Source organism: Ochotona curzoniae, unplaced genomic scaffold (assembly GCF_017591425.1).
Source record: "Ochotona curzoniae isolate NIBS_2020 unplaced genomic scaffold, NIBS_Ocur_1.0 contig_523, whole genome shotgun sequence".
NCBI classification, from domain to species: Eukaryota; Metazoa; Chordata; class Mammalia; order Lagomorpha; family Ochotonidae; genus Ochotona; species Ochotona curzoniae.
Window position 1 is genome coordinate 4,306,869 of NW_024466459.1, and position 26,112 is coordinate 4,332,980.

General features: G+C 48.4%; 1 protein-coding gene across 1 annotated transcript in view; it reads right to left on the bottom strand.

Moving 5' to 3' along the window:
• Positions 1-26,112, bottom strand: part of FAM20A (FAM20A golgi associated secretory pathway pseudokinase) — a 45,661-nt gene that overhangs the window by 7,245 nt on the left and 12,304 nt on the right. Inside the window, exons 2-4 of the mRNA XM_040989567.1 lie at positions 3,196-3,380; positions 2,434-2,484; positions 645-723 (exon numbers count right to left, since the gene is read on the bottom strand). Of these exons, the coding sequence (XP_040845501.1) occupies positions 645-723; positions 2,434-2,484; positions 3,196-3,380 (315 nt within the window). The remainder of the gene's footprint in view (positions 1-644; positions 724-2,433; positions 2,485-3,195; positions 3,381-26,112) is intronic.

The following is a 26,112-nucleotide window of genomic DNA, read 5'->3' on the forward strand; positions in this document are numbered from 1 at the left end:
GGGGAAGACGCGGGGACCCACAGTGACTTCGCTGGGCGCTGGCTTTAGGACCTGCTGGAGCTGCTAGTAAAACAGGTGGCTGGTGGTGATGGAGCGGTGGGGAGGAGTGGAGACTTTGAAAATAAGACTTGATTTGGACATGGTATCCAAGGTCAAAAATGTTTTAGCATGTGAAATATGAGAGTTGGTGGTGGGGAAGCTGTGTGTGTTAATCTGTATGTCACTTAATTTTTGATGAGGTTTTTGAGAACAACCATAAGCACACATTTGATTGTCTCAGTGTTCATCTTTGGGAGATTATGTATTTAAATTGATCGGGAAACTGATTCCTACATCAGAAAAATGGGTTGGGGGAGGGACATTGCAGGGCCAGCGGGTACCTTGCGCGGTTGGAATGTGGCCAGCAGGATTATTGAAGGCTGCCCCGGCAAATCCAGCGTGCAGCCCATCCCCTCCAACCCTTTCTTCAGGAAGTGCTTCTGCCAGAGTGTTCAGGGGCTACGACACTATTTGGGGTCCTTCTGGTCGGCCCCGCCACCTGCCATTTGTGGGCAGGTGCTCCGTGGGCAGGAAGTTGGACTCTTGAGTGTACCCACCCCGGCGCAGCCCCAGTGGGCGTGGTGGTGAGGAAGGCATTCACTTACCTCATGGGTTTGAACATGGCCTTCCCAAAGTCCGAGAACCGCAGCACCAGCTTGAGGTGGACCCCACTGGGCTTCACAACTGTGAGGAGGTAGAAGGGCTCGTTAGCCTCCCCAAGCCCAGCTAACTCCCTTCCTTTCTCCTCTCCCTACTTACGTTGCTTGAATGAACATGTAATACTTATACATGTTATGGGGTACAATTTCTTTATTGCTTCCAATTTTTGTTATTTTTGTGTGAGAGAAAAGTGAGAGAGAGAGAGAGGAGTTTGGACACAGAGAGATGGAGGAAGATTCTGCGTCAGCCAGGCTACTCCCCAAATGCCCACAACATCTGGGATTGGGCCTGACCAAAGCCAGGAGCTGGGAACTCCACCCAGGTCTCCCCATGCATGGCGGGGACCCAGGTCCTGAAGCCAGCCGCACTGGGTGCACATTAACAGGAAGCTGGGATCAGAAGTGGATTTCCTTCTCAAAGCATGCGGGGTCAAGTCCGTGGGGTCAAACCAAGGAGTGTCTGGCCAGGGGTTCAAGATGGTATTCTCTTCTGCCAGTATCCAGGCAGATGGTCCAGGTTTCCCCAGAAAGATGCTTAATGAAAATCCCTGGGAACGTTGTGTTTTCACTGTACCCTTGGAAGACCCTGGTTGTGGCTTTGCAGACTAGTTTATCTTCCTAGCCAAGGACACCTGGGCTGGGACCTTTGCTTCCTGACATCTTGGCAGGGGGTGGGGCAGGCATTTAGCCCAGTGCTTGGGACGGGCACAGCACATGGATTAGGTATCCAGCGTTGGTTTTCCAGCTCCCTTAATGCCATCCTGAGAGGGCACCAGTGATGGTTCCAGTATCAGGTCCCTGTGGGAAGGCCTGAATCGAGCTCCCATCTCTTGGTTTTGCCTAGCTGTTGAGGCTCTCTCTGCTTCTCATATAAATAAATAAAAACTAAAAAAAAGAGAGAACTATTTTCATCTGGGTCACCTCACTGGCCTCATCCTGTTCTATCCGTTAGCAAGTCCTGCCTTGCTTTGTTTTCTGTAGCATAGTGCATAGCAGGTGTTTAGGGAGAGGAAAAGGGATACAGGGCCCTCTAGACTTTTATCTTTCACACCTCTGATACATCGTGTCACTTGCAGAAATGTCTCCCATGTCCACCCAAACAGAGGTAAACAAATGGAGGCTACTTGTGGCCTGCTGGGGGCCTCAGTGTCCAGGGCCACCTGTAACCAGTTCGCAGTGTCCCCAGCAGGGAACATGGCTACACTGGCCTACCTTTTTGATTCTATTAATCATTTGTCCCTGAGGGATTCAAGCTGCATTAGAATTGCACAGTATTTAAAAACCACAGATGCCTGGGCCTCACCTGGGGAAGTGATGCTAATAAAAGCTTCCCCGGTGTTTCTGGCCTCGCAGAACTACTGCCTTGTACACATTGCTTGTTCAATTTGAAATGGCACTCACTCTACTTCATGTTAAAACCCAGATTGTTGAGTCAGAAATCAGTGTGCAGATTGGATTTCCCCATTTCTAAGAAGCTCCTTGGGGTGCCTGGACCAGCAGCTGCTGATGGGGGCCTGCATTAGTGCGTCCTGTACATGTCTTTGCTTTTTGTACTGCTGCTGGGTGGCGTGGGGGTGGGGGGTTGGGAGAAGGGCTCAGAGGAGGAAGTGTGAAGTCCCAGAGATTAGGCAGAATAGAGCAGTTCTTCTCCATCTTCCATTCCTGGTCAGGACCCCACTGGGAATTAATGCTGTGATGGTGAGGTGCTGGAAGCAGGTGGGGTTAGGATACTTACTCTGGGTGCAGTCACAGGCCCCCAGCAAGGCTTTCTCATCCTGACTGTAATCTGTGAAGGAGGAGAGAGGCGATGAGTTCTCCCAGCCCTGTCCGTAGGGGAGCCAACCACAGCAGGACCCTTGATTTTCACTCACTAGGATGGGCGACTGGAATGTCACCTGGGCCTTTGGCCCTTTGCTAGCAGCTCTCCTGTAGCCCAAGGTGGGTGCAGCCTCCCACTCAACTCCAACCCGGGGCCCACACTCTCCAGTCCTTGGGTGGACACTGCAACAGGTCTAGGAGACCAAGTCTGGGAGACCAATTCCAGTTTCTTCCTTGCTAAGAATTTGCTGTCAGTGCACACACTATACCACTTCCAGGCACGGATGTGGAGACTTGAGTCCCAGTCTCCTCCCTGGCTCCTTCAGCAGGTTATCTCCTATCTCTGAATCTCTGCTTTTCCATCTGTGAAATGGCAACCACGGCATCCATGGTGCCTGTGGTCCTGTGTGAGACGCGACACGCCTCTCAGCTCAAAAAAGAAACTCAACAATGAACAGTAGGAGTCGCCCTTCTCCAAGGGCGCCCAACCCCTCCAGTGCTTCTGGTAATGAAATCTTGATGAGGTTAGATTTACAAGATCTCTTTCAAAGGGGAATAGAGCCACAGCCTCCCCCACTCCCATCCCGCCCATCCTTCCTCTGGCCCCACGCCGCCGTTCAGCCAGCCTCTCTTGGGAAAAGCTCAGCCTCCCTTGCCTGACTCCTGGAACCAACCGCACCGGCGCTGATGGTAGGGAAGTGCCTCATGTCGTGTAGGAGGTCGCTGACCACACGACTGGATGGCGAGTACAGCCCGCGGCTGTTGATGCCCAGGTGGAATTGGACCCAGCTGGCCTCGAGTCGCAGCTGCAGCGGGGGCTCGGACGAGGTGAGGTTCATCTGCTCTCTGTAGATCTTGTGTCGTCTGAAAGAGCCCGGGAGTTTGTTTGTGTTAGTTTTTTCCCCCTTTTTTAATTGGAGGAAGCAGCAGCGGACACCTGCTGGAGTGCCTCCTCTGCCTTCCACACACTCCTTTCACTCAGTGCTGGTATGTGCCAGGCTTTAAACTGTGCTTGGGATACCGTGGGGGCGGGGTGGGGTGGGAAGCTGTCCTGCCTTCCTTCTCCCTCCCCCATCCTCCCAGGAAACAGGCGCACGCAATCCATCCGCAACACGCACGCTCTGGGAAGGAAAGAGGCAGGTGGGTCTCGTTCGATCTGTGCCACAGCCTCTTTGTGCACTCCCCCGCCCCAAATCCTGGTCCTAGGTATTGTGTCTATTAATATTTCATGTGTTGAGGAGTTGGGAAGTAGTCGGTGAGAATGGGAAGGATGGAGAGTAGGGACCTCAGTGGGCTTGGAGCTGAACTGGTGCGTCATCGAGGAAAAGAGCAATCCATCAACCACACTGCTCCGAAGCCAAAAGCCGAGATCGAAATCAAAATGCAAAAACACGGCCCTGCCATTTAGCAACACTGCGTCTAGGTTGGGAGACAGGTGGCATGCCTCTGAAATAATTAGAGCGAAATATAAGGCCGCTGTAAATCAACTACCCAGGCATGTGGTTCACATGGCAACGCGTGAGGATTGTGGAGAAGGGAGGGATGCTGAATGATGAAGTAGACACAGGACTGTGGACGGGGGAGCAGCAACTGCACTGCTCCCTAAAGGATCATCGTGTTTGGACCACAGGATGGGGCAGGTGCTCCTGGACCCTGGACGAACTGAACAGACCGGCTAAGGAACACCCTATCATGGCCAGACGTGGGCACTTCCTGGACAGCAGGTATCCTTCCAGCTTGGGATTGAGTTAAAGGGACTGTAGCCTGCCTCATTTACCCTTGGAGATCAATAGCCGCTTCATCAATCCGGCCACCTGCTATCCCCGCCTGGACAAAGGAGCCATTTTTGTTAAACTACTTCAGACCCAGCATTATATGAAAATCAAGAGAAAGGCCAAATTGTTGACCAGATCTGTAGCCTCCAACCAGCCTTTTCTTACTCGTTGAGTGCTTATTTCTACTTCAAAACAAAACCAGGTCAGACTCTGGTTCCCAAGGCTGCTCCGGAGCGAAGGATGCTGAGCTAAGGAACTGGGCAGTTCCCCTGGGAGTCTGCTGGGAAGAGTGGGAAGTCGTTAGCTAAGTCAGTCACCCTGAACCAGGCCAGTGCAGCAAACCAGTTAGGCAGGATCTGGGGAGGGACCACTACGCTAGCCAGGCAGGGTTTGGGGAGGAAGTGGGAGTTTTCTGAAGTGGGGCTGAGAGCTAATGGATTCCAGCTACGACCGCAGCTGGGGACAACAGTATCCAAAGCCAAAAGCAAATGTGGCAAACGGATGCAACCTCCGGACTGGAGCAGACCGCAGCTTAGCTCGGTCACGGTGACTGTCAGGGGCGGTGAGGGAACCTATGGCTCTGGGGTGCTCTTCCTCGCCCCTCCTGTTCTTGCTGTCATAGTTGAGGAAGCAGGGACTCCCGGGAGCCTCTCTCATCAACTTCTCTGGCTTGCCCTTTGCTCCCTCGTGGGCGGCCAGCAGGGGCACGGCTACCGTGGGCATGGACAGGCAGCTATGGTGGTTATATTGACACCACAGGAATGGGCAAATATTACAAACCCGAGCTTTTCCCCCCTGCTTTGGCAGGGCTGGTTTCCATCGCATCACTGGCCTGTTCTTTGATGATCACTGTGTACTTATAGGTATAAAAAGGCTTTTTCTCTTGTTATGCATAAGGGGGAAAAGAGTCTAAGATGGTAGCTCAGTGCGGCAACAGTAAAAATCATGCTATTTTAAATGGATATATAAAATGTATTTGCATAGAATGTGTGTCTGTAGTGGCATTACCAGCTAAGAAAATGCTGATTTTTTTTGTTGTTGTTGTTGTTAAAGCAGAGTTTACTTCTCAAGACAAAAGCAAAACAGAATGTGTTGATGGCTGCCGCTTCCATCCATACAAATAAAACTTAGTTGTCTAAGCCACATGACTTCGAGGGTGGATCATGGTGCCTTCTGCTTGGGTTTGCTTCTTCACAAATTGTTTTCTAAAAGGAACAGCACCTCTTTTTTAGACAAAAGGAATAGTTTTCAAATGTTGAATTCTACTTACTTTTGAATAGCAAAATATATTTACAGGATCTAAACGTCTGAGTGTGGGACATCTTCGTCGTGGTCCTCTTCCCTGTCCCGGAGGCAACTGAGGTGACAACCTGAATGATCTGAATGTTTGCTCCCCTGCCTTCCTATGAAGGGAAACCCTTCAGCTGAGGCCTCACGAATGAGGCTGGTTCACTCCCCTGCACCAGGGAGGAGCTGGGAACTCAGTGCACGCTCGCTCGGGCCTCCAGCGCAGGAGGACGCTGCGAGCAGGAGACAAGTGCTCCCCAGACACCAAGCCTACTGGTGGTGCTCCCGTCATGGACCTCCCGGCCTCCAGGCAGCAGAACATGAAGCTCTGCTCTTTGATGAGCTGTCCAAGCAGCCCGAATGCACTAAGACCTGGTGAAATCCCCCGTTGAGCTCTTTTGCCCTGACAAATGTTATTACGATGTTTCATGGTATGGGGGTGTTTCCTAAATGTGAAAGTGCATGTGTGGGACAGAGTCCTTTGAGCGCCGTGGATGGGCTGATGTTGCAGATACTAAACCGCTCTCTGCTGAGCCTGAACTCCAGCCCTACTGACAAGATAATTAGGTTCCACGCCGGGGTGGATTTTATAGAGCGCATGTGGGAGACACAGGAGAGGCAGCCTTTGGCCCAGCGGTTAAGATGCTGGACAGACACTCAGGCCCCAGAGCAGAGATGCTGCTTTCGGAATCCCTTACGTGGTACGAGGCCACGTTCCTGCACTCTTGTTCACCGCAGCATTCACGTTTGGTCTTAATCAGTGTAATTGGGTGAACAGTGTGCTTTTTAAATTTATCTTTTATTGCTTTTATTTTCCGTGATAGTTTTGTAGGTACAGTGTATTTTCCTTAAAGGTTTATTTATTTTTACTGGAAAGGCAGATTGCCAGAGAGAAGGAGAAAACAGAGAAAAGACTTTCCATCCAGTGGTTCACTCCCTAAGTGGCTGTAATAAGTAGAGCTGAGCTGATTAAAAGCCAGGAGTCAGGAACTTCTGGATCTCCCACGTGGGTGCAGGGTCCCAAGGCTTTGGGCTGTCCTTGTCTGCTTTTCCAGGCCACAAGCAGGGATCTGGATGGAAAGTGGAGCAGCTGGGACACGAACCAGCGTACATATGGAATCCCAGTGTAAGCAAGGTGATGACTTTAGCCACTAGGCTACCGTGCTGGGCCCCCACCGTATTTTGTTTTAAAGAAAATCCTTTCAAATATTTTATTTGAAAGGCAGAGGAAGGGACAGTGAGGGAGAGACAGATTTTCCACGTGCTGGTTTGCTCTCCAAATGTCTGCCACAGCAGGGACTGAAGCAGGCCTGGGAGAGGCTGAAGCCGGGAGTCTAGAACTCAGTCACTTACATTGTGTGGCATATAGGCTCAGGTATTTGAACCATGGCTTGCTGCCCCCCAAGGTGTGCCGTAGCAAGAAGAACAAGAACACAGGCACCCCAATACGGAATGTCTGCATCTTAACTCTTGTACCAAGCGCCCACTCTATTGATTTAAAAGACAAAGATACAGAGACAGTCGGAGCTCTCTCTCTGCTGGCTCACTTCCCAAGTGCGTGCAACAAGCAGGAGCTGGGAACTCAATGCTCAGGTAGTGGAGCCCTGTGGTTGAGGCACCACCTGCTGCGCCCCCGCTTGTATGCCAGCAGAAGGCTGCAATCAGGAATGGAATGATGGCTTGAATGCAGGTACTCCAGTAAGTGATATGTGAGAGAACCAGGCTGGCTCTCAACCGGCAGGCCAAGTGCCTGCAACCTGGTATATCTCAAGTTACATGTCTATTCTTGTTCAAAAGTATTTGCATTTCTTTTGCCCATGGAAGTATTGGGTAGTTAGTCCTTTTCCAATTGCTTTTCTACATTGAGGAAATGACTCAATTTCTGTATGATTTGTGAATAACTTTCTCCAGTTTGTTGTGAATCTTGACTTTTGGTGATTTTTTTTTCCTCATGCAAAAATGTTTATTTGTACAAGTTTGAAATATTGGATCTTTTCCTTGTGGCTTTAGCTTCTTAGAAAGAGTTGTCTCATTTTGAAATTACAAGGATATAAAAACAAACTAAAGCATGGTGGCTTCATTTTTTTCTTCCTTTTAAATAACTGCTAAATCTGAGCTTTACGTAGGTAAAAGGTCTTAACGTGAGTTTGTCTTTTTTTTTCTCCCAGATGACTAGCCAGGTCTTTAAATGTCATTCATTAAACAATCCATCTTTTAATCTTATGGGTGTGAAGTATTATCCTATGACAAACTTCATTTATATTTGGGTCTGTTCCTTTTTCTTAACATTTTATTTATTAATTTCTTTGAAAAAGTACAGTGATAGACAGCGAGATCTCATATTTACTAAGCCACTGCCCAAACAGCAGCAGAATTATAGACGTGGAACCGGGATCCCGACTGCTATCCCAACCTGTGTGTCAGCTGCTGTGCCAAACGCCTACTCTGGAATCTAGTTTTAAAAAAAGATTTATTGATTTGGGTCTAGTTCTGGCATCTGCTTTGTGTTGCCTGTTCTGTCTAACCCATTCTTCAGTATGATACTGTTTGGAATTCTTCAGTTTTTTTGTTTTTAAAATCTGTTTGAAAGGCAAAGTTAAGGAGACAGAGGGAGAGACAGAGTGAGATCTGCCTTCTGTTGGTTCATTCCCCCAGATGGCTTCAGCGGGCAGGGCTAAGCAAGGAACTTTGAACTTCCTTCAGGTCTCACATTGGTCCAGGGGTCCAACCGTTTGGGCCGTCCTCTGCTGCTTTTTCAGGCATATCAGCAGGGAGCCAGATCAGAAGTGGAGCAGCCTCATCTTGAGCCAGGATCCGTAGGGAACGCCTGTGTCACCAGAGGAGCTTAACGCGGGCCCCTTTTTAGCTTTCTTTATAAAATAGTTTTTATAAAATATAAAACAGCTAGTAGGACTAGTTCCACTTATTGCTCTTTTAAAAGTTTTAATTAATTAACTAATTAATTGGCTTTAGGGGGTTAAAAAGAGAGAAGGAGAGAGGCAAAGATTTTCCATCCTTGGTTCAAATGCTGGTAACAGTCAGGGCTAGACCAGGTTGAGGCCAGGAGCTAGGAACTCAGGCAGGGTCTTCCCCATGGAGGACAGAAACCCAAGTACTTGGACCGTTCACCTGCTGCCTTTTAGGAAGCTGGTTTGGAAGCTAAGGTGCAAGTCAGGCACTGACTTACAAATTCGGTAATAGCACGCCTGGCTTGGGGTGGGATGCATCTGACCCATGGCCCACATAAGGCCAGTAAAAAACCTGGGTCTGGTCCTGCACAAGGCAACTGCAGGTGGGACTTGAAATTCAATACATCTAGAGCAGGCTAGCTTTTATGTTGATAATCTTATATGGCTCACAAATGATGTTAGAAATACCCAAATGGCCCTTGACAGAAGAAATGTCTCCCCACCCTGTTGATAAGTAGCCTTCATATTTTACTTTATACGTTTCCTCTTTACTCTATACACTGCTTTTCCTTGTCCTGGCAAGACCACCCAGGTGGTCTGTGACTTAACAACTTCAAATTGCAATTCCCCCATCCCTTTGGCTCTGGTGTTAGTTCAGACATTTGCCAATGTCCCAAGTGGTCCCAAACCGAGGATTTCTAGAAACTTCTCAGGGACTACCTGAGAAGAGTAAGTCTCTTTTCCTGGGACTCTCAGCTCTAAGAAACCGATAAATGTGAGGCTGCTGGCTGCCAGCAAGCTCAGTGTGAAGAAAGCAGAGAACTGGAAGCACCCAGCACATGTGCCCAGTGGCGTCCTTTAGTGCCCGGATGCTGCACTTCTCCGATATCTGAATGAAACACACTTTCCCCCTCTTGCTGTCAGGTGCTGTCAGATGCCTTGACTCATGGATTCTAAAAGCAAGTGTCAGCGCCTACCTTACACAGCCCGTACCATGGGGAAGGGAGCCTGCCACCTGAGACCCACAGCGTCCAGGCAAAAGTGAGAAATCATTCCCCATGTCCATAATTATTAGGGATGTTGATTCTTTTTTTTTTTTAACTTATTATCTTATTTTGATGATCTTTACATAGTTGATCAGGGCACAAAGGGTCAAGGGCTACAGGAAGGTTAGTAAGATCATTGTTTCCACATTCTTTTTAGGGACTTCGGACTTCGATTCTTAAACAAGCAGCACCACTTCCCCAGGATCAAAATGACAGGTACCCTTCTTAATAGTCTTTGAAACAAGGGTTTAATTAAACACTGACAGCAAAGACTATTAAGCAGTGTTTAATTAAACCCTTGTTTCATCTCTACACTCAACTAGAATCACTGCTCTCTCTCTTTTCCTCCCTCCCTCCCTCCCTCCCTCCCTTCCTCCCTTCCTTCCTTCCTTCCTTCCTTCCTTCCTTCCTTCCTTCCTTCCTTCCTTCCTTCCTTCCTTCCTTCCCTCCTTCCCTCCTTCCCTCCTTCCCTCTCTCCCTTCCTTTCTTCCTTCCCTGCTTCCTCTCCCTCCCCCATCACACACATGTCTGTTTCCCTACATCTTTGTCTGGGGAAGCTTACAAGATTCAGTCTGGATGCTGGTCCTCCCCCACACAGCTCCTCCAGGGATCATCGCAAGTACTCCCAGCTCCAGCAAGCACCTTTTGTTTATCTTCCCCCAGTCTAGAAGAAACAGCCCAAGGGCAGGCACAAGGTGTGGCTGTGACAACAGTGATGACAGACACACAGCTTGACCTCTGCTGGAACGAGGTGAGCGTGTCACAGAGTGCACAGTGATTGGACAGGACCCAATCTGGAGTGCAATCAGGGGAAAGTCCGTGGAGTTTGTATTACAGAGACCTGCCTGGGCCTCTTCCAGTGGAATGACCTTGGCTTTTAGCTCTGTGCACCAGACCTATGGTCTTAGCCACATGGAGGGCAAAGCAATAACTTTCAAGATGTTTTAAGCCCTGTGAGCCTCAGTTTATGCAGAGTGGGGAATGAGGATCCTTGCAATGACCTCATTAAAGGCCATCAGGACTCAGTGCTGAGGGTTAAGGCACTGCTGGGGACACTCATATCCCATATCCGAGTGCCTGGGTTCAAGTCCCCACTCTGCGTTTGAACCTGACTTCCTGGGAGACAATAGGTGACGACTCCAGTGTCTGAGTCCCTGTCCCCTGACCTGGAGGCCCCGCTAGAGTCACAGGCTCCTGGCTTTGGCCAGGCCCTGTTGTCCTCAGCATTAGGGAAGTGAGCCAGGGGGTGGATCTCTCTCTCTTCTTTCTGTCTCTTTGTTGGTCTACCTTCAAATACATACAATAAATATTAAAAAAAAAAGTTTAACTGCAGTAGTATCCAGCCAAAGATTAGACCTCCAAGAATGGTTGCTATTTTTACTTCATTTTATTTTAGAGGTCAAGAGAGGAGAGAGAGAGAGAATCTTAGGGTGTGCTGGTTCATACCTCAAATGCCCTAGGCCAAGGCAATGCCAGGAGCCAGGAACTCAACCCACATCTCCCACGTGTGTGGCAGGGACCATATCCCTTGGCTGTTATTTTTAGCTGTTATTTTCACTGTTTGTGAGGCTAGAGCTGGGGTGGGTGAGTTTTCAAATCACTGTTCTCCTGGATAATTAGAAACAGTCATCATTGCAAGCCAGAGAAGAATGCTGTGGAACATTCCAGAAACAAGGAAAGATAGCTGTGTCACACTGCTGCTTTAGCGCCATCTGCTTGCTTTGGCATGTCTGCATGGTTACTGATCAGTCATGGGCTGTGGGACCTTGCTGTAGCTTGTCCCTGTGGTCTTTGGGTGTGCATAACAAGCAGAGACCAAGTAATGCAGGCATTAGAGAGAAATCCTTGGGCGGGTCTGACTCGGGTGTGGGAGCAGGAACCCGCTGACTAAGGAGGAGGTACAAGGCCTGGAGCAGGCACTTAGATGGGCTAAGTGGGGGGCCTGGGTCCTTTTCTGTTTTCTGGAATTCAGGGAGCAGAGAGTATGTGGAGGGTGTCAGTCTATGCCTGGTTCCTTGTGGGATCCCAAGGGTGGAGTTGCTAGGGGGAGCAGCATGAACTTGCCAAGTGCTGTGAGTGCCTCGGGCCAGGAGGGGAGACAGCTGTGACTCAGACGAAAGGTTCCGGAAGGATCCAGAGGCTTCTTAGAGGTTTGGCCTGGCTCCCAACACTCCTAGTCTTTGACCCATGGCTTCAGGTCTGAAAACTCCCTTGTGTCTATATTTCCTTGTCTTAGCGAAACAAACGACAGAATAAGACTTCCCACTTAGTTTTAGGGCAGAGATGTGTTTGTTATATTTGTGTGTTCCTGAGAAGTTGGGGTCAGGCCCTTTGGGAATAATTTTGGTATTAGACAAAACAAAGAGAGACACGATATTCGCTGATGGCTGTGAACGTGGGGCGGCTGGCATAGGATTGGAAGGGAAGTTGGTAACTGTGTGTTCTCCAAAACCACAGAGCTCACCGTTCCAGAGTTTTCCCAGCTGCAAAGCATGGATAAACCTTGCTTTCTTTTCCTTCTAAATCATTTCCAAATTCAGCAGCCCCTCCTTTCCAATTTTCCTTTTTCTTTCTGATGTTTGTGCCTGAGCTCGACACGCTCACCGAGACATCGGATTATACTCTTAACTGACATGCGTGGCCTCGCTCTTTCACTCTCTTCGTTCCAGGTTCATTGTCAAGTTGACCATCCCATGCAGAGTTCTAAGACTGTGTGTCTGTCTGACAAAGTCCTCAAGAGGTTCTCATGGACCATGAACTCCAGTCCAGATTTTGTCCTGTCTGCATTTCCCTCCTACCCCAGTTCTGTGCTTCGTATTCTCACACTTCCCTCCCTGTCTCCTGTTGCTCCTTCACCTCGAAATTTCCCATTTTCATTTTCAGTAACCCATCCTAGTCATCAGGGCTCAACTCCCCTGGAAGTTCCTCTTTGAACATTTCCCCCATCCTTCCTCAGTTCCAGTATAGCTCCTGTTTCTTCCATTGATCTGGCCATAGTCCCAGTTACAGTAATTTAGGCACTTGTCTCATTCCTCCTGACAAACGGTGGACAAAGGAATGTCTTGTTCATCTTTGTACCTCTAGCAAAACTTAACATTTCAGCATAATACAGAATATATCCTCAGATGCTAAATGCTAACAGTTGGGGCTGGCCTAGGCCAGGACCAGGCATTGGGAATTTCAGCCAGGCTCCCACATGGGTGGCAGGGACCCAATTACTTGAGCCATTGTCTGCAGCCTTCTGGGGTATGCATTAATGGGAAGAAGCTTCAGCTGGAAGCTGGGGAGTTGTGGCACAGTGGACTAAGCTGCTGAGTGGGCTGCCTGAATCCTGACCTGAGTACCTGGGAGAGAGTCCTGTCTTTGCTTCTAGTCTTGTGTTCTGCTGAGGAGCACCCTGGGAGGCGGCCGCTGATGGCTCAAGTACTTGGATCCTTGCAACCCATGTGGGATACCTGAGTGGAGTGCTTGGCTCCTCGTTTTGGCTAAGTTCAGCCCTGGCTGTTGGCAGGTGTTTGCAAAGTGACCCAGGAGGTGGAAGAGCTCTCTCTCTGCTATTGTGTATTCCAAATAAATAAATCTTAAAGAACGTAAAAGATCCAAGCTGTCCAATATAGAACATGGGCATTTTAAAAAAAGATTTATTTGTTTTTATTGGAAAGTCAGATAATACAAAGAGGAGAGACAGAGAGGAAGATTCTCCATCCCCTGATTCACTCCCCAAGCAGCTGCAATGGCTAGGGCTGAGCCGATCTGAAGCCAGGAGCCAGGAGTTTTGGCTGGGACTCCCATGGGGTGCAGGGTCCCAAGGCTTTGGGCCGTGCACTAAGCTTTCCCAGGCCACAAGCAGGCTGGATGGGAAGTGGGAGGCTGGGACACAAACCAGCACCTGTATGGAATCCTGGAGCGTTTACAATGAGGACTTTAGTTGCGAGGCCACCGCGCCTGATCCTAGAACATGGGCATTTTTAATCAATGGAATACTTACATTTACTACAGAGAAAAAGAGGGAGCACTCTATGAATGCCAGTGCTGGCAACTGCTGTGGTTTGATAATATTTCTGAGTGTTAAAGTGCGAGCGTGTTCCAGAGTTCATATGTTGGAACCTTAATTCCTCAGTGTAGCAGAGTTGGGAGGTGGAGTCCAGCGGATGGGGGGCATTTTGGCATGGGGGTGGACTTCCCAAGAAGGAATTGATGCTTTTCTTGTTGGAACAATTTAGCTATTCTGAAAGTTTAACTCTGTTTTCTTATTAAATATGTACTTATTTTTATTGGAAAGTCAGATATACAAAAAGGAGGAGAGGCAGAGAGGAAGGTCTTCCATCCATTGATTCACTCCTCAATTGGCAGCAAATGACTTGAGCTGTGCCTATCTGAAACCAGAAGCCAGGAGCCTCCTTCAGGTCTTCCCGCATGGTGCAGAGTCCCAAGGCTTTGGGCCATCCTTGACTGCTTTCCCAGGCCACAAGCTGGGAGCTGGATGGGAAGTGGGGCTGCCGGGATTAGAACCAGTCAGCGCTCACATGGGATCCTGGCACGTGCAAACGCGAGGACTTTAGCTGCAAGGCTACTGCACCAGGTCCTTAACCCTGTTTTGTATGCACTGATTCCCTTTCTGCTTCTTACTAATGTCCATAATAGCTGGTGATGTTGGCCCAGCCGGAAGCCAGAAGCCCTGGATCCCAAATGAATCTCCTCTCTTGAGTGGCGAGTACCCAAGTGTTTGATCCATCACCTGCTGCCTTCCTAGGTACACATTAGCAGGAAGCTGGAATCGGAAACAGGGCTGGGACTTGAACCCGGCACTGCTATGGGATGTTGGCATTGCAAAGGGCATATTAACTCTTGTGCCAAATACTTGCCCGTGGTCTTTCAAAAATGTTTTTTTCTAAGATTTTATTTTTATTTGCAAGGCAGATACACACACACACATATGAGAGAGAGAGAGCGAGTGATATTGGTCCTCCATCTGCTGGTTCACTCCCTAAATATGGCCACAATGGCTAGAGCTAGGCTGGTCTGAACCCAGGAGCCTGGAGCTTCTTCCGAGTCTCCCACTTGGATGCAGGGGCCCAAAGACTTGGCCCATTTTCTGCTGTTTTCCCAGGTATGTTACAGGGAGCTGGATTGGAAGTGGGGCAGTTGGGACTTGAATGGGTGTGCATATGGGATGCCGGCGCTGTAAGTGGTGGCTTAGTTTCCTACACCAACGTACTTGCCCGGGTCTTTGAAATTTGAAGGAACACTCTCACATCTCTGGCTACTTTGTCTCTGTCTCGCATTCTGTCCTCCTGACTGGCCACAGGACGCCAGCATTCCTGGGGTTCTCGCTTGCTCTGCTCCTCCTCCCCGTAGCCTCACTTCTGATGGATCCCATTTATCATGTGTGTGCCCAGGGTTCACAACTCAATACCTTTGTGATGCAGACCCATATTTCCAGCTGCTTATTTCTCTGAAGGACAAGGTAGTAAATATTGTAGCCTTTGTGTACCCTACAGACTTTATCTTCTCTGCCACTGTGGCTGAAAAAAAAAAACAGCTTTAGGCTTTGTGCAAATGAATGAGCAAGTCTGTTCCCACATAGCTTGACTTACAGAAGCAGCTGTTTCACAGCTGGCCAACACCTGTTTGAAAAGCACTTGCATCCAGCATGTTGAAAACCGAACTCGTAATCTGCCCTTCACACGTGGGCCTCAGCTGTGGTTTCCACCTGCTGAAGGTCACTTGGCCTTGCTGGCTAGCACGGGGACTTTATCAGGGAAACTGATAAGAAAGAGGGTGAAGCCAACAGTGGGAGAAGTCAGATGAAGTGGGCTTCGGGGAAAATGTCAGGCTCAGCAAGAGACTCTTGAGCTTTCTACACCTAAATTAAAAAAAAATTATTTATATTGAGAATGCAAGAAAGAATTTTTCATCTGCTGCTTCACTTCCTAAATGGTTGCAACAAGCAACAGCCAGGGCTAAGTCAGGTTAAAGCAGGACATAGGTGGCTTAAAAATTCAGACCCTAGGGACCAGCACAGTGGCTCAGTGGACTAATTCTCTTTCTGCAGGGGTCACCATCCCGTATGGGTGCTTGTTCATGTCCTGGCTGCTCCACTTCCCATCCAGCTCCTTGCTTGTGGCCTGGGATGGAAGCAGAGGATGGCCCCAAGCCTTGTAACCTGGAAGATGCTCCTGGCTTTGAATCAGCTCAGCTCTAGCCGTTGTGGTCATGTGGGGAGTGAATGAGCAGAAGGAAGATCTCTCTCTGTAAATTTTCCTTTCCAATAAGGATGAATAAATCTCTAAAAATAATTCAGAGCCTCAGGCATGCCAGTGTAGTAGCTACACGGGATCCCTGCTACCCCTTTGGATGGTGTTGGTTGTAGAACACTCCCATTGCTGAGGACTCATTGCTCTAGACCCATGCACCTCCATTCCAGCCACCAAGGCAATGCTCCACCCACCCGGCCTTTCCTCTGCCCCTTGTCCTTTCCATCCTTCCTGTCTGTCAACCTGCTCAAGGTCCAGCTCCTTGGAAGTCTGCAGTGGGCCTTGGATGGGTAGATGGGCCTCATCTTCCTGTTTCTATGTCGCATCATGTGATGCATCTGTCTCTTACACAAGTTTGCATTAGCTTCTGTTTATTCATCAGGTGAAGTATTTCCACGTTATCTTAACACTAGATCCTCAGGATTGGTACACAAGAGATGCTCAGTGAATACTTGTTAGGTTGGGCCCGGCACGATGGCTCAATGGGCTAGATCTTTAACTCGCAGGCTCTGGGATCCCACGTGGGTGCTGCTAATTTGTGTCCTGGCTCTCCTACGTCCCATCCAGCTCCCTGCTTGTGGCCTGGGAAAGCAGTGGAGGACAGCCCAAAGCCTTGGGACCCTGCACCCACGTGGGAGACCTGGAAGAAGTTCCTGGCTCCTGGCTTTGGATTGGCTCAGCTCTGGACATTGTAGCTGCTTGGGGATTGAAACATTGGACGGAAGATCTTCCTTGCTGTCTCTCCCCTTTGCACATCTGATTTTCTAACAAAGATAAAAATAAATCTTAAAAAAAAGTCCAGAATCATTCTTTTGTAAAGAATGTTATAAAAACCTTTTACTGAGCCTCTATGGTACTTGCTTTCAAATTAAATCTTGCATCTGTCTAACCTGTTTCAACATTCTCATCCTTGACACTGGGTCTTTTTTTTTTTAAAGATTTATTTTTATTATTATATTTTTATTGGAAAGGCAGAGATACAGAGAGGAGAGACAGAGAGGAAGATCTTCCGTCCGATGATTCACTCCCCAAGTGAGCGCAACGGCCGATGCTATGCCGATCTGAAGCCAGGATCCAGAACTTCTTCCAGGTCTCCCACGCAGGTGCAGGGTCCCAAAGCTTTGGGCCGTCCTTAACTGCTTTCCCGGGCCACAAGCAGGGAGCTGGAAGGGAAGCGGGGCTGCCGGGATAGAACCGGCACCCATATGGGATCCCGGGCATGCAAGGCGAGGACCTTAACCACTGCGCCACCGCGCCGGGCCCAACACTGGGTCTTACAAAGAAGATTTCCTTATTATTCTTTTCCCAGCCATCATGGGTAGGGAAATCTTGTCTCCTGTATGACTCAGAGGGACCTGCTGCTTATACAGTTTAGAGAAAGGCATCTTTAGTTAAGAAATGTACACAATTGTGAACATTAAGTTAGTGTAAGATTGGAATGAGGAAAATACAACAAGTTACTAGTGGTTTGAAGACTCAGTGGCTTTTCCTCTGAGATCTCATACTTATGTGGAAAAACCTGCTTGCAGCCTGACTCCTTTCTCTGCCTGGTTTCCAACTCTACAGCTCCCAGCCCGTAGCGGACATGATGGACACTGGGCTGAGGCCTGACCATGGTAAATCTCTGGTAGCCCATTGTCCAAGGCACAACCCAGAAATAACCCCTCAACACCTGGCATGTCATGTCCAGTCACCATCTTTTAGAGAAGGACAGGGCCCTAACAGGCCTTCCTGACTCTGCTGGCTGGCTCTACCTATGAGAAGGTTAAGTGTCACACTGAGTGCAAGGGGTTGGGCTCAGAAGCACACAGGCTTTTGAGATGGATTTTCTGGCAGTCACTGTTTCAGGGAACTTTATTCCCAGGACTGCGGGCATTGGGTAAGTCCCTGCTGGCTCCCCGTATTCATTGCAGAATTGCGTAGAGTGACCTACTGTCTTCAAAATGCATCTTCCGCAGAACGGGTTGACTCCCAACCCAGAATGCCGTGGGCTGTCAGGCTGAAGAATGCCGATGTGTCCTCCCCACTCCATCCCGTGGACTTAAATAGCACATTGCCCTTTTTAGTTCCTGGTGTTCATCCTCCTTCTCAGCCCTTTATCTCAGTTCTCCTGAGCCCAAAGAAGTCCAACAAGAGCTCCAAGCCACGCTGGTGAGCTGGGGCTTCAGTCATCAGCCAGACCTCAGACAAGGATGCCATGCCTCCGCTCTGCATTTTGTGTCCTAAGACAGAAGTGCACCTGCTTTGGAAGTTTCCTTCAGCTCACAGTCAACAGTTTTAGGTGCAGGAGATGGGTGGAAGCATTGCTGAGTCACTGTTTGGGATGAATCAGCAAATCGTCTTGAGTTGGCAAGACAGGAAGATCTCTCATCTTGAGTCCTGGCTCTGCCACTCGTAGCTGTGGGGCAAGATGACTGAATTCTCAGTGTCTCTGCTCACCTACCTTCTTAGTGAGCATTAAATGAGCTAATGGCGGTTTGGGTGAGTTACGAACACCATGATTGTTAGACCTCCATGTGTAGGGTGTGCATACACCCCTTGTGGGGAAGAAGGAGGCTCCTGCAGAGCCTCCTAGTGACCTGGGCTCTGCTACTGGGATGAAGTCTTGTTTTGCATCTTCTGGGATGTGCTGACCAAAGGGACCTCAGAATGGTATGTCACCTGTTCAAAGGGACTGACAGAGGTGAGGAAGGCTCGTAAGGTGCAGAGATAACCCTAGATTATCTGGCTTTATCCTGAAAACATGCTCGCCATCATTCTCAGAGAAGAAGACAGAAAGACAGAAAGAAGAGGGAGGGATTGGTGTGAAGTGGCCAGAAGCCAAGAGATGCCAGGAGTCACCAAAGCTGGAATGGATAAAGCTGGAACAGAGTCTCCTCTAGGACTTGTGGGGAAGCATGGCCTTGAAGAACTCTTAGGTTTGGAATTCTGGCCACTAGAAATGTGAGAGGATGCATTTCTGCTGTTTAAAACCACCTAGGCTGTGGCCATTTGTTATGGTGGCAGTTGTCAATGAATACAAAGTATAGCAGATGGAGCCATGGGACACTGCCAAGCATTGCATTGGTCCTTGGGCATTGCTGTTCTTGAGAGCCACATCAAAAGGGGTTTCCTAAGAGCCACCTCTTCAATGCCTAAGGGCTTTCTCTGGGAGAGCTGGGTGGTTAGGAGTGAAAAGAGACGATTGTTTCTCTCATGCCAGATCATGAAACTCATCTACAGACCTGTTAACAGACCTGGTCAACCAATGAAACAAGTTCTCCTTAGAACATAAAAGCCCAGAGATGGGCAACACCTAAGTGGTTTGCCAGATGCACATTCACATAGCCTTGCCCTTCTACTCTGCCTCTCTAGCTGGTGCCCATCCCTTCCTCTTGACTTTCACCTTCCCTAGACACACTCTCACACACACACACACACACACACACACACACACACACACACACCCTGGTAAGAGTCAACACTGATGGAACTTTGTTCCATTCCAACACTTTGACTGAAGTACTTGGTGTACATAGTTTATTACTCATTAGACAATCCAATGAGGTAAGTCTGCTGTTAGCCCCCTTTCCACATGAGGAAACTGCAGCTGGAGCAGTGATTAGAATCTGGCCAATTGGCTTCAGGTCATGTTTGCCATCATTGCTTCTTCCAATGCTGATTGCGTCCTGGTCTTTTGCCACCTCAGACTCCTCCCTTTGACGTTCTGAGCCCTTCCTCACTGTCCCAGCCTTCTCTCCATGCAGAGGATCCTGCAGGCCCATCATGCTGTGTGGAGACTTAGCCTAGGTGGGGAGGTCCTCTCTGAGGACACCTTCCAGACACTTGGTGGAGGAATCCCAATAAATGGTAGTTACATGCAGTGGAGGACTAAGGTTGAGTGACTTGCCTGATGCAGAAAATCATGATAAATTAGGAATGCTACTCCTTGTGTCCTAAGATGCGACACACACACACACACACACACACACACACACACACACACACACAATTTTCATGGTTTTGCTCATTCGACTCAGACCATGTTGGTTCTGGATGACCTCACAGTTCTGAGTCTAGAGGACTCCAGATTGAGTGAGATGACTATAGCAAGCTAGGAGAGACATTTCATGAGATAGGTCTATGAGCCTTATGAAAAACTACATCTCCACCTTCACAACTTTCAGGCTGATCGTCAAGCACGTGGGTGGATTTGATACCCTGGAGAAGGAAAGTTGGATCTCTCATCTAATTGATCTCCTGGCCCAAGTCAGGGCAACAATAGACACCTTCTAGTTGGGATTCTAGTCTTGAGCACAGAGCTAAGCGCCAAGGTGGTTATTAAGCATCCGGGGCTCCACACAAATAACATTTGGGAAGAGCTGCACTGGGGACTCCTCTGGGTGAGGGGCAGTGTACGTAAAGGCAGTCCAGGCTTGGAGAAGTGCACGGTCATTTCCACAGAACATTCCACAGGACATTCCCCAGTTTCCCACAGCGTCCATGTTAACACCCTGGATTTATGTCACATACAGCGCATGTCTGGGAAACATGAACCTTGGAGTAAGGAGTGTTTCAACCTGATGTGATGTTCCCTAGCTCAGGGGTGCCACAGTCTGAGGTTCTTCCTCCCCATGGGCTCCCACCTCCCTGCGGAGACCTGTGCTTCTAGCGGCGATTTCACCTGCAGGGGCAGTGTCTGGAGATTTTTACTTGTTGGCGTTGGTAGCAGGAGTGTTAAGGAAGGCTGCAAATAGCCTAGCTAGCCAAGGACACCCCTGCACAACAGAAGAGTATCTGGTCCCCAGTGTATGCAATGCTAAGTTTGCAAAGCCCGGGCTAGGGCCATAGAACTGTGAGTAAATGTAGCACTTAATCCTTTGAGGATGGTCTGCAAAGTGTTCTGCTAGATTTTGGACCTGGTGCGACTTAATAGTTTTCACAGCATAAAAGCCTTCTTCAAAGCCCCTACACTCCTGGCATGCCTTCTGCACAGCAACATTTAAAATGTTACTATATTTACTAAAAGCAAGTTTGAGTCAGCAAGCATCTGGTGGTCAAACATACACATAACTTGCAAAAGATGCAATATTGATATACTTAACTGTCACACTTTCGGTTGCTTTCATCCTTAGACTGGGCAATCTTGAAATAAAGAAATCTGTGTTTCATACACACACATACTCCACCCCGTTGGCAGAGGACACTGACATTGGATGAACCCACATCCTCTTCTCTTTTTCTGTGAGTGCAGAAAGCTGCTAAAAATCTATACTCTGAGTCTCCTAGTGAGCAATTTACAGAATCCATTTATTTTTAAGAGTGGCAGGGTTGTTTGCCCTACTGCTAATTCCACGGGTATATGGGCATTTGAAGGAGACAAGTGTTTGATCGCAGGGGTATCTGAATGTGGAAGGTTACAATAATGATTAGACTCGGGGCATGTATTTTCCTGGTTTATTGACAAATTTCCTTGTGGCTCTCCCAGATGAAATTCTTTCAAGTTTTTGACCTATGAGCTTGTGCTCATTTCTAGGGTATTAATTTTCCACCTGATTTACAAACAGAGGTGGATTATGATTTGGGCCCATTTCCTCCTCAGCTTGAGCAGTGACCCATGTGGTAAGATAATTGATTGAGATATTAATGTGGTTTCTGTGCTTCCAGAAGCTTACCCTCCCCCATCCTAGGAAGGCAGCACAGGGGTCTTTGTGCTTCCTCGTCTTAGAGGGCAGCTGTGACTGAGGCATACGTGGATTCAGGACTAAGTGGAAGTTTCATCAGTTTCAACAGGCTTCCATCACGCCTTCCTTTGGAGTGCAAGAGGAAGCACAACATTTTTGGGAAGCAGGAAGAACCTCCAAGAATGGGAAAGGAATGTTGACTAAGTTCCTGTCTGGCCTGTTTCCTGGAGGTGATCCAAGCTGGTGGGCAATTGCTGGCTGGTACCTGGAAACACTTGTTTGGAACATCACAAAGTCTATCTCAGCAAACAGTGATGTGCTGGAGTTTGACACAGATGCAGCCATGCCAGTTCCCTGCATGGTGCCACTGATGGAACATGGAGAGGTCTACCCCACAGGTTGTGCTAGAGGCTGAGGAGTTTGGGGAAAGGGGATGACTGACAGTGAATTTTCAACCAGTCTAATAGGAAAGGGGACCTAGAGTTCCATTTGATTTGACTTTCAAATAATAATGCTGCCTTTCTTTCATGCCAGTGTTTGTGGAGCAACATCCATCTGTCCTCATTCACCTGCTGTGTTAGAGCAGGTTGAGTTCTGCTGGGGTAACCGTTGCATCTGAAACCTCAGTGGTTTAATACAAAAGGCTAAATTTCTCATACATACTATGTATCTAAGCAAGGTCAGCTGGAAGTCTGCTACACAGCTTGATGGATGCACCAAGGATCCAACATATGAACTTCAGAGACAGCAAGGCAAGAAGAGGGATGAAGTAGGTTTAGTACCAGCTGGTATATGCTTTCACAGGAAGTAATGGTCACTGCAACTGACAGCCCATTGGCTACAGCTAGCATCATGTCCCGTGCCAAAGAGCAGGGCCACCCATGAGAACGTGTGCATATTGTTGAACAAGAAATACCTCTATCACAGTAGCACAGTCTCTTGCTACTCACTGAACATGGAATGTGTCTTTCTGCTTAATACCATCACTCATTTGCATTTAGATAGTGCTGAGTCCAATGCTTCTCTGGGATTTCATCCATAAATGAGAAGTATTATTCTAGTTCCCTCTAACCCTGTGAATTAGGGACGTGAAGGTCTACAAGGTAGAAGCGACACCACTGCAAGTACAGGTGGAGGACGGCAAGTCAGGTTTTTGACCTGTGCCTATGATGCTTTTCCACAGTAGCCACAGGGAAAGCCATGTCCTGGCGGGGATTTCACCTAACTAGCGTGGAGCTTCTTTCAAGTCTGCGGTGGTGAAGGTGGCAGTGGCAGGTAAACACTGAATCTGTGTATCTGTTGGCTGTTGAGAAAGCAAAGACCCTATGAAGGTTTTAGCCAGATTTTGCCTGGTGGGTTGATTTTCCGACACAAACTCCTCCCCTTCTGGTTAAAACTTAATTGCTTCCTCTTCTTGGAGCTGGTTTCAGGCACTATAGCTACGAATCACTTGTTTTCACTCCCTGTTAACTGGTCCCCCCGCACCCTTTGACCTCTCAGAGACATGGGCTGACTGTGTGGTTGAGTAATCTCATCCGGTATGTAGGACGAGGGAGCAGAATGAGAAGGGGCCATCGCAGATGTCTCCAGGATTGGAAAACATGTGGACTTCCATCCCAGTGAGCCAACGTGAGCTACAAGAGGAACCACTGAGGCAAAAATGAGTGCACTGCTCTGAATTAATGAATTTTATGGAAAGTGGCTAACACACAAAGTGCTTGCACTGTTTGAAGCACTTTGCAGTTTTCATTTTTTTAAAGATTTATTTATTTTATTGTAAATACATTAGCGAGAAAGATCTTCCACCTGCTGGTTCACTCCCCAAATGGCTGCAATGGCTGGAGCTGAGCTGAAGCCAGCAGCCCTGAGTTTCTTCCTGGCCTCCATGTGGGTACAGGATCCCCAAAACTTGGACTTTTTCCCACTGTTTTCCCGGGCTGTAAGCAGGGAGCTTGATAGGAAGTAGGGAAGCTGGGACCTAAACTGGTGCCCCTGTGGGACGCTGGCCATCACATCAACCCCTGTAGTTTGAACTCTTTCAATCCTCATGAAGTGTCTTACCAATCATTGCTACTTCCTCCTTTCTAAAGGGAGAGAAGCAAGTAGAAATGGCACACACAACTTGCCCGAGGTGGCATTCCTAGGAAGTGGCAGCATTATATTGAGACTCAAGCACAACAGATTCCACCAATATTGACATCCACCTTAATTACAGGAGCTAAAAAAATCTGGGATAAATTAAAATAATGCATATGTATGGAATATAAGGATTTGGACCATTTAAAATTTTCTACATTTTTAGATACGTATTTACTTGGAAGGCAGAGCAAATAGGAGAAAGAGAGAGAGAAGGAGGGACAAAGAGAAGATGTTACGTCTGCTGCTTCATGCCTGAAATGACTGCAACAACCAACACTGGGCGAGGCTAATACCAGAAAGCAGCAACTTCATCCCAGTCCACCACATGGCTGTCAGGGGCCCAGTTACTCGGGCCATTTGCTGCTGCCTTTCTAGAAGCTTCAGTAGTAAGCTGGATTGAATGTAGAATGTAGAATGGGTGGGACTGGAACAGGTGCTCCAGTGTGGGCAGCTTAGCCCACTGTGGCACAACACCGGTCCTAAATTTCTATTTTCATTCTATTTGGAAAGCAGAGAGGCCAAGACAGCCAGAGAGATAATGCATCTGCCGGTTCATTCTCCAAATGCCCGTGAAGTAGCTGGGGGCTGGGCCGCACCAAGGGCAGGGAATTCCTTGTGGGTGGCAGGACTAAAGTACCTGAGTCATTCACTGTTGCCCTCTAGGGTGCACATTAGCAGGACGCTGGAATTGAAAGCGGAGACAGGAGTCTAACCCAGGAACTCCAGTATGGTTTGTGGGTATTAACTGCTGTGCCAAATGTCAGGAAGGAGTTAGACCATTTCTTAAGCTTTTGATGCGGATGGCCAATTGCCTCCCACAAAAGCCATGGCAATCTGTTGCTTCATACAATGTGTTGAAAATAATCCTCCCAAGTTCATTGCTGGGCCTTCTGGGGAAATGCCCAAGAGCACTGGGCACTGACCTTCCTGAGTGGACATCTCAACTCAGAGGTGTGGCTCAGATTGGAAACAAGGTCAAACCCTGGGCTAGATTTTGGTTGTGGAGTGAAAAGCCAGTCTCTGGTGCAACCTTCCTGTCCAACCTCCTTTCCTCACTTGAAAATGTGGACACACACTGTTCCTACTGATGAGGCGGCTGTTAGGGTTCAGTGGCACCACACAGAAGCTGATTGGCACTATGCTGCACAAAGAGCCGAGTAGGTCAGCTGCCATCCTGTTGTCAGCTCACACCAAAGGCAGTGTTTGAAGGGAAAGGTCTGCACTGAGCAGAGATGAGCTTGTTTAGGTGGCTTCACACAGGCTTTGCTCTGAAAGAAGAAAAGGGTGTGTGTGTATGTGTGATGGGATATGGTTTCTTCTGCATCAGGCCGACTCACTGCAGACGGATTCCAGTCCACGTCTTCTCCCCATTTGCAAGCGCCAGGTGTCTGGCATCCAAGTGATGCAGGAGAGATCGATATGTGTATTTTCTTCTCTGCAGAAGCTACAGACATGGCTAAGTCAGGCGAGGGCGATGACTTGGCTGAAATCCTCATTGCTTTCTCCAGCAGTGGGAGACTGCAAAAATTGTGACTCTGATGGAGGAAGATGCTATCAACCTGAGCATTGAAAATATATGAAAAAGGTGAATATTGCTGAGAGCCACATAACCTCTGAGGAGTGTTAAGGAATAATTAAGCAGGGGTCCTTCTCTCATGGGTGGCTCAAATGCCAAAGGGACCAGGCACCCGCTCAGAGTATTATATGCCTGACTGGGCTCCGTCCTTCCAGCAGCCTCCACTTTACAGACCAGGAAACGAGCCTCAGATCTCCCAGAGCAGAGCTAGGACTGAAGCTCAGAGTGGTGTAACAACAACACCTCATAAGTATACCCTTCGATTCATTCATTTCCCGCACATTGATGGAATGGCTACTGTCTGGGCTCTCAGTGCCAAGGAAACATGCTTCCTTCCTTCTTGTGGCTGCTGAAGGAGATGACCTTGAATTTGGTGGCTTCAAACAAGGGAAGGTACGATTTCACAGCTCTGTTGTCCATGAACTTGAAATCAAGGAGTCAGCAGAACTTGTTCCTTCTGGGAAGGTTGGAAAAGGCAATCCTTGGTCCCACCAGTCTCCGCTGGCCGTCACGGCTCCTTGGCTCCAGCCGCCAGTCTCTAGATCACACTGCCTCCTGCTCCTGTTTCTGGTCTCCCCACACCTCCCTCCAATCAGAGCATTTGCCATGATATAACGCAAGGTGACCGCCTGCTCTCATGATTCCCAATTACATCCGCGAAGACCTTTGTTTTCCCTGGAGAAGGTAACAGAGTTTCGTGGGACTCACACATGCAGGTGTCTTTTTGGTCAACTCAATCCAATCCTTCAAGAGCTTTTAACCCAGGGGAGGTTTTTCACACTGAACAAATCAGTAAATTGCAAGGCATTAAGTCATGATGGGAGCCTCAGTGAAATAACATGGTGCTTGGTGAAGGGCAGCAATCCAAGGTCCCTTTGAGTGGGTAGGAAGGAGATCCTAGGGTTTCTGCTTGCAAGGAAGATGTGGAGGACACAAAGAAGCCA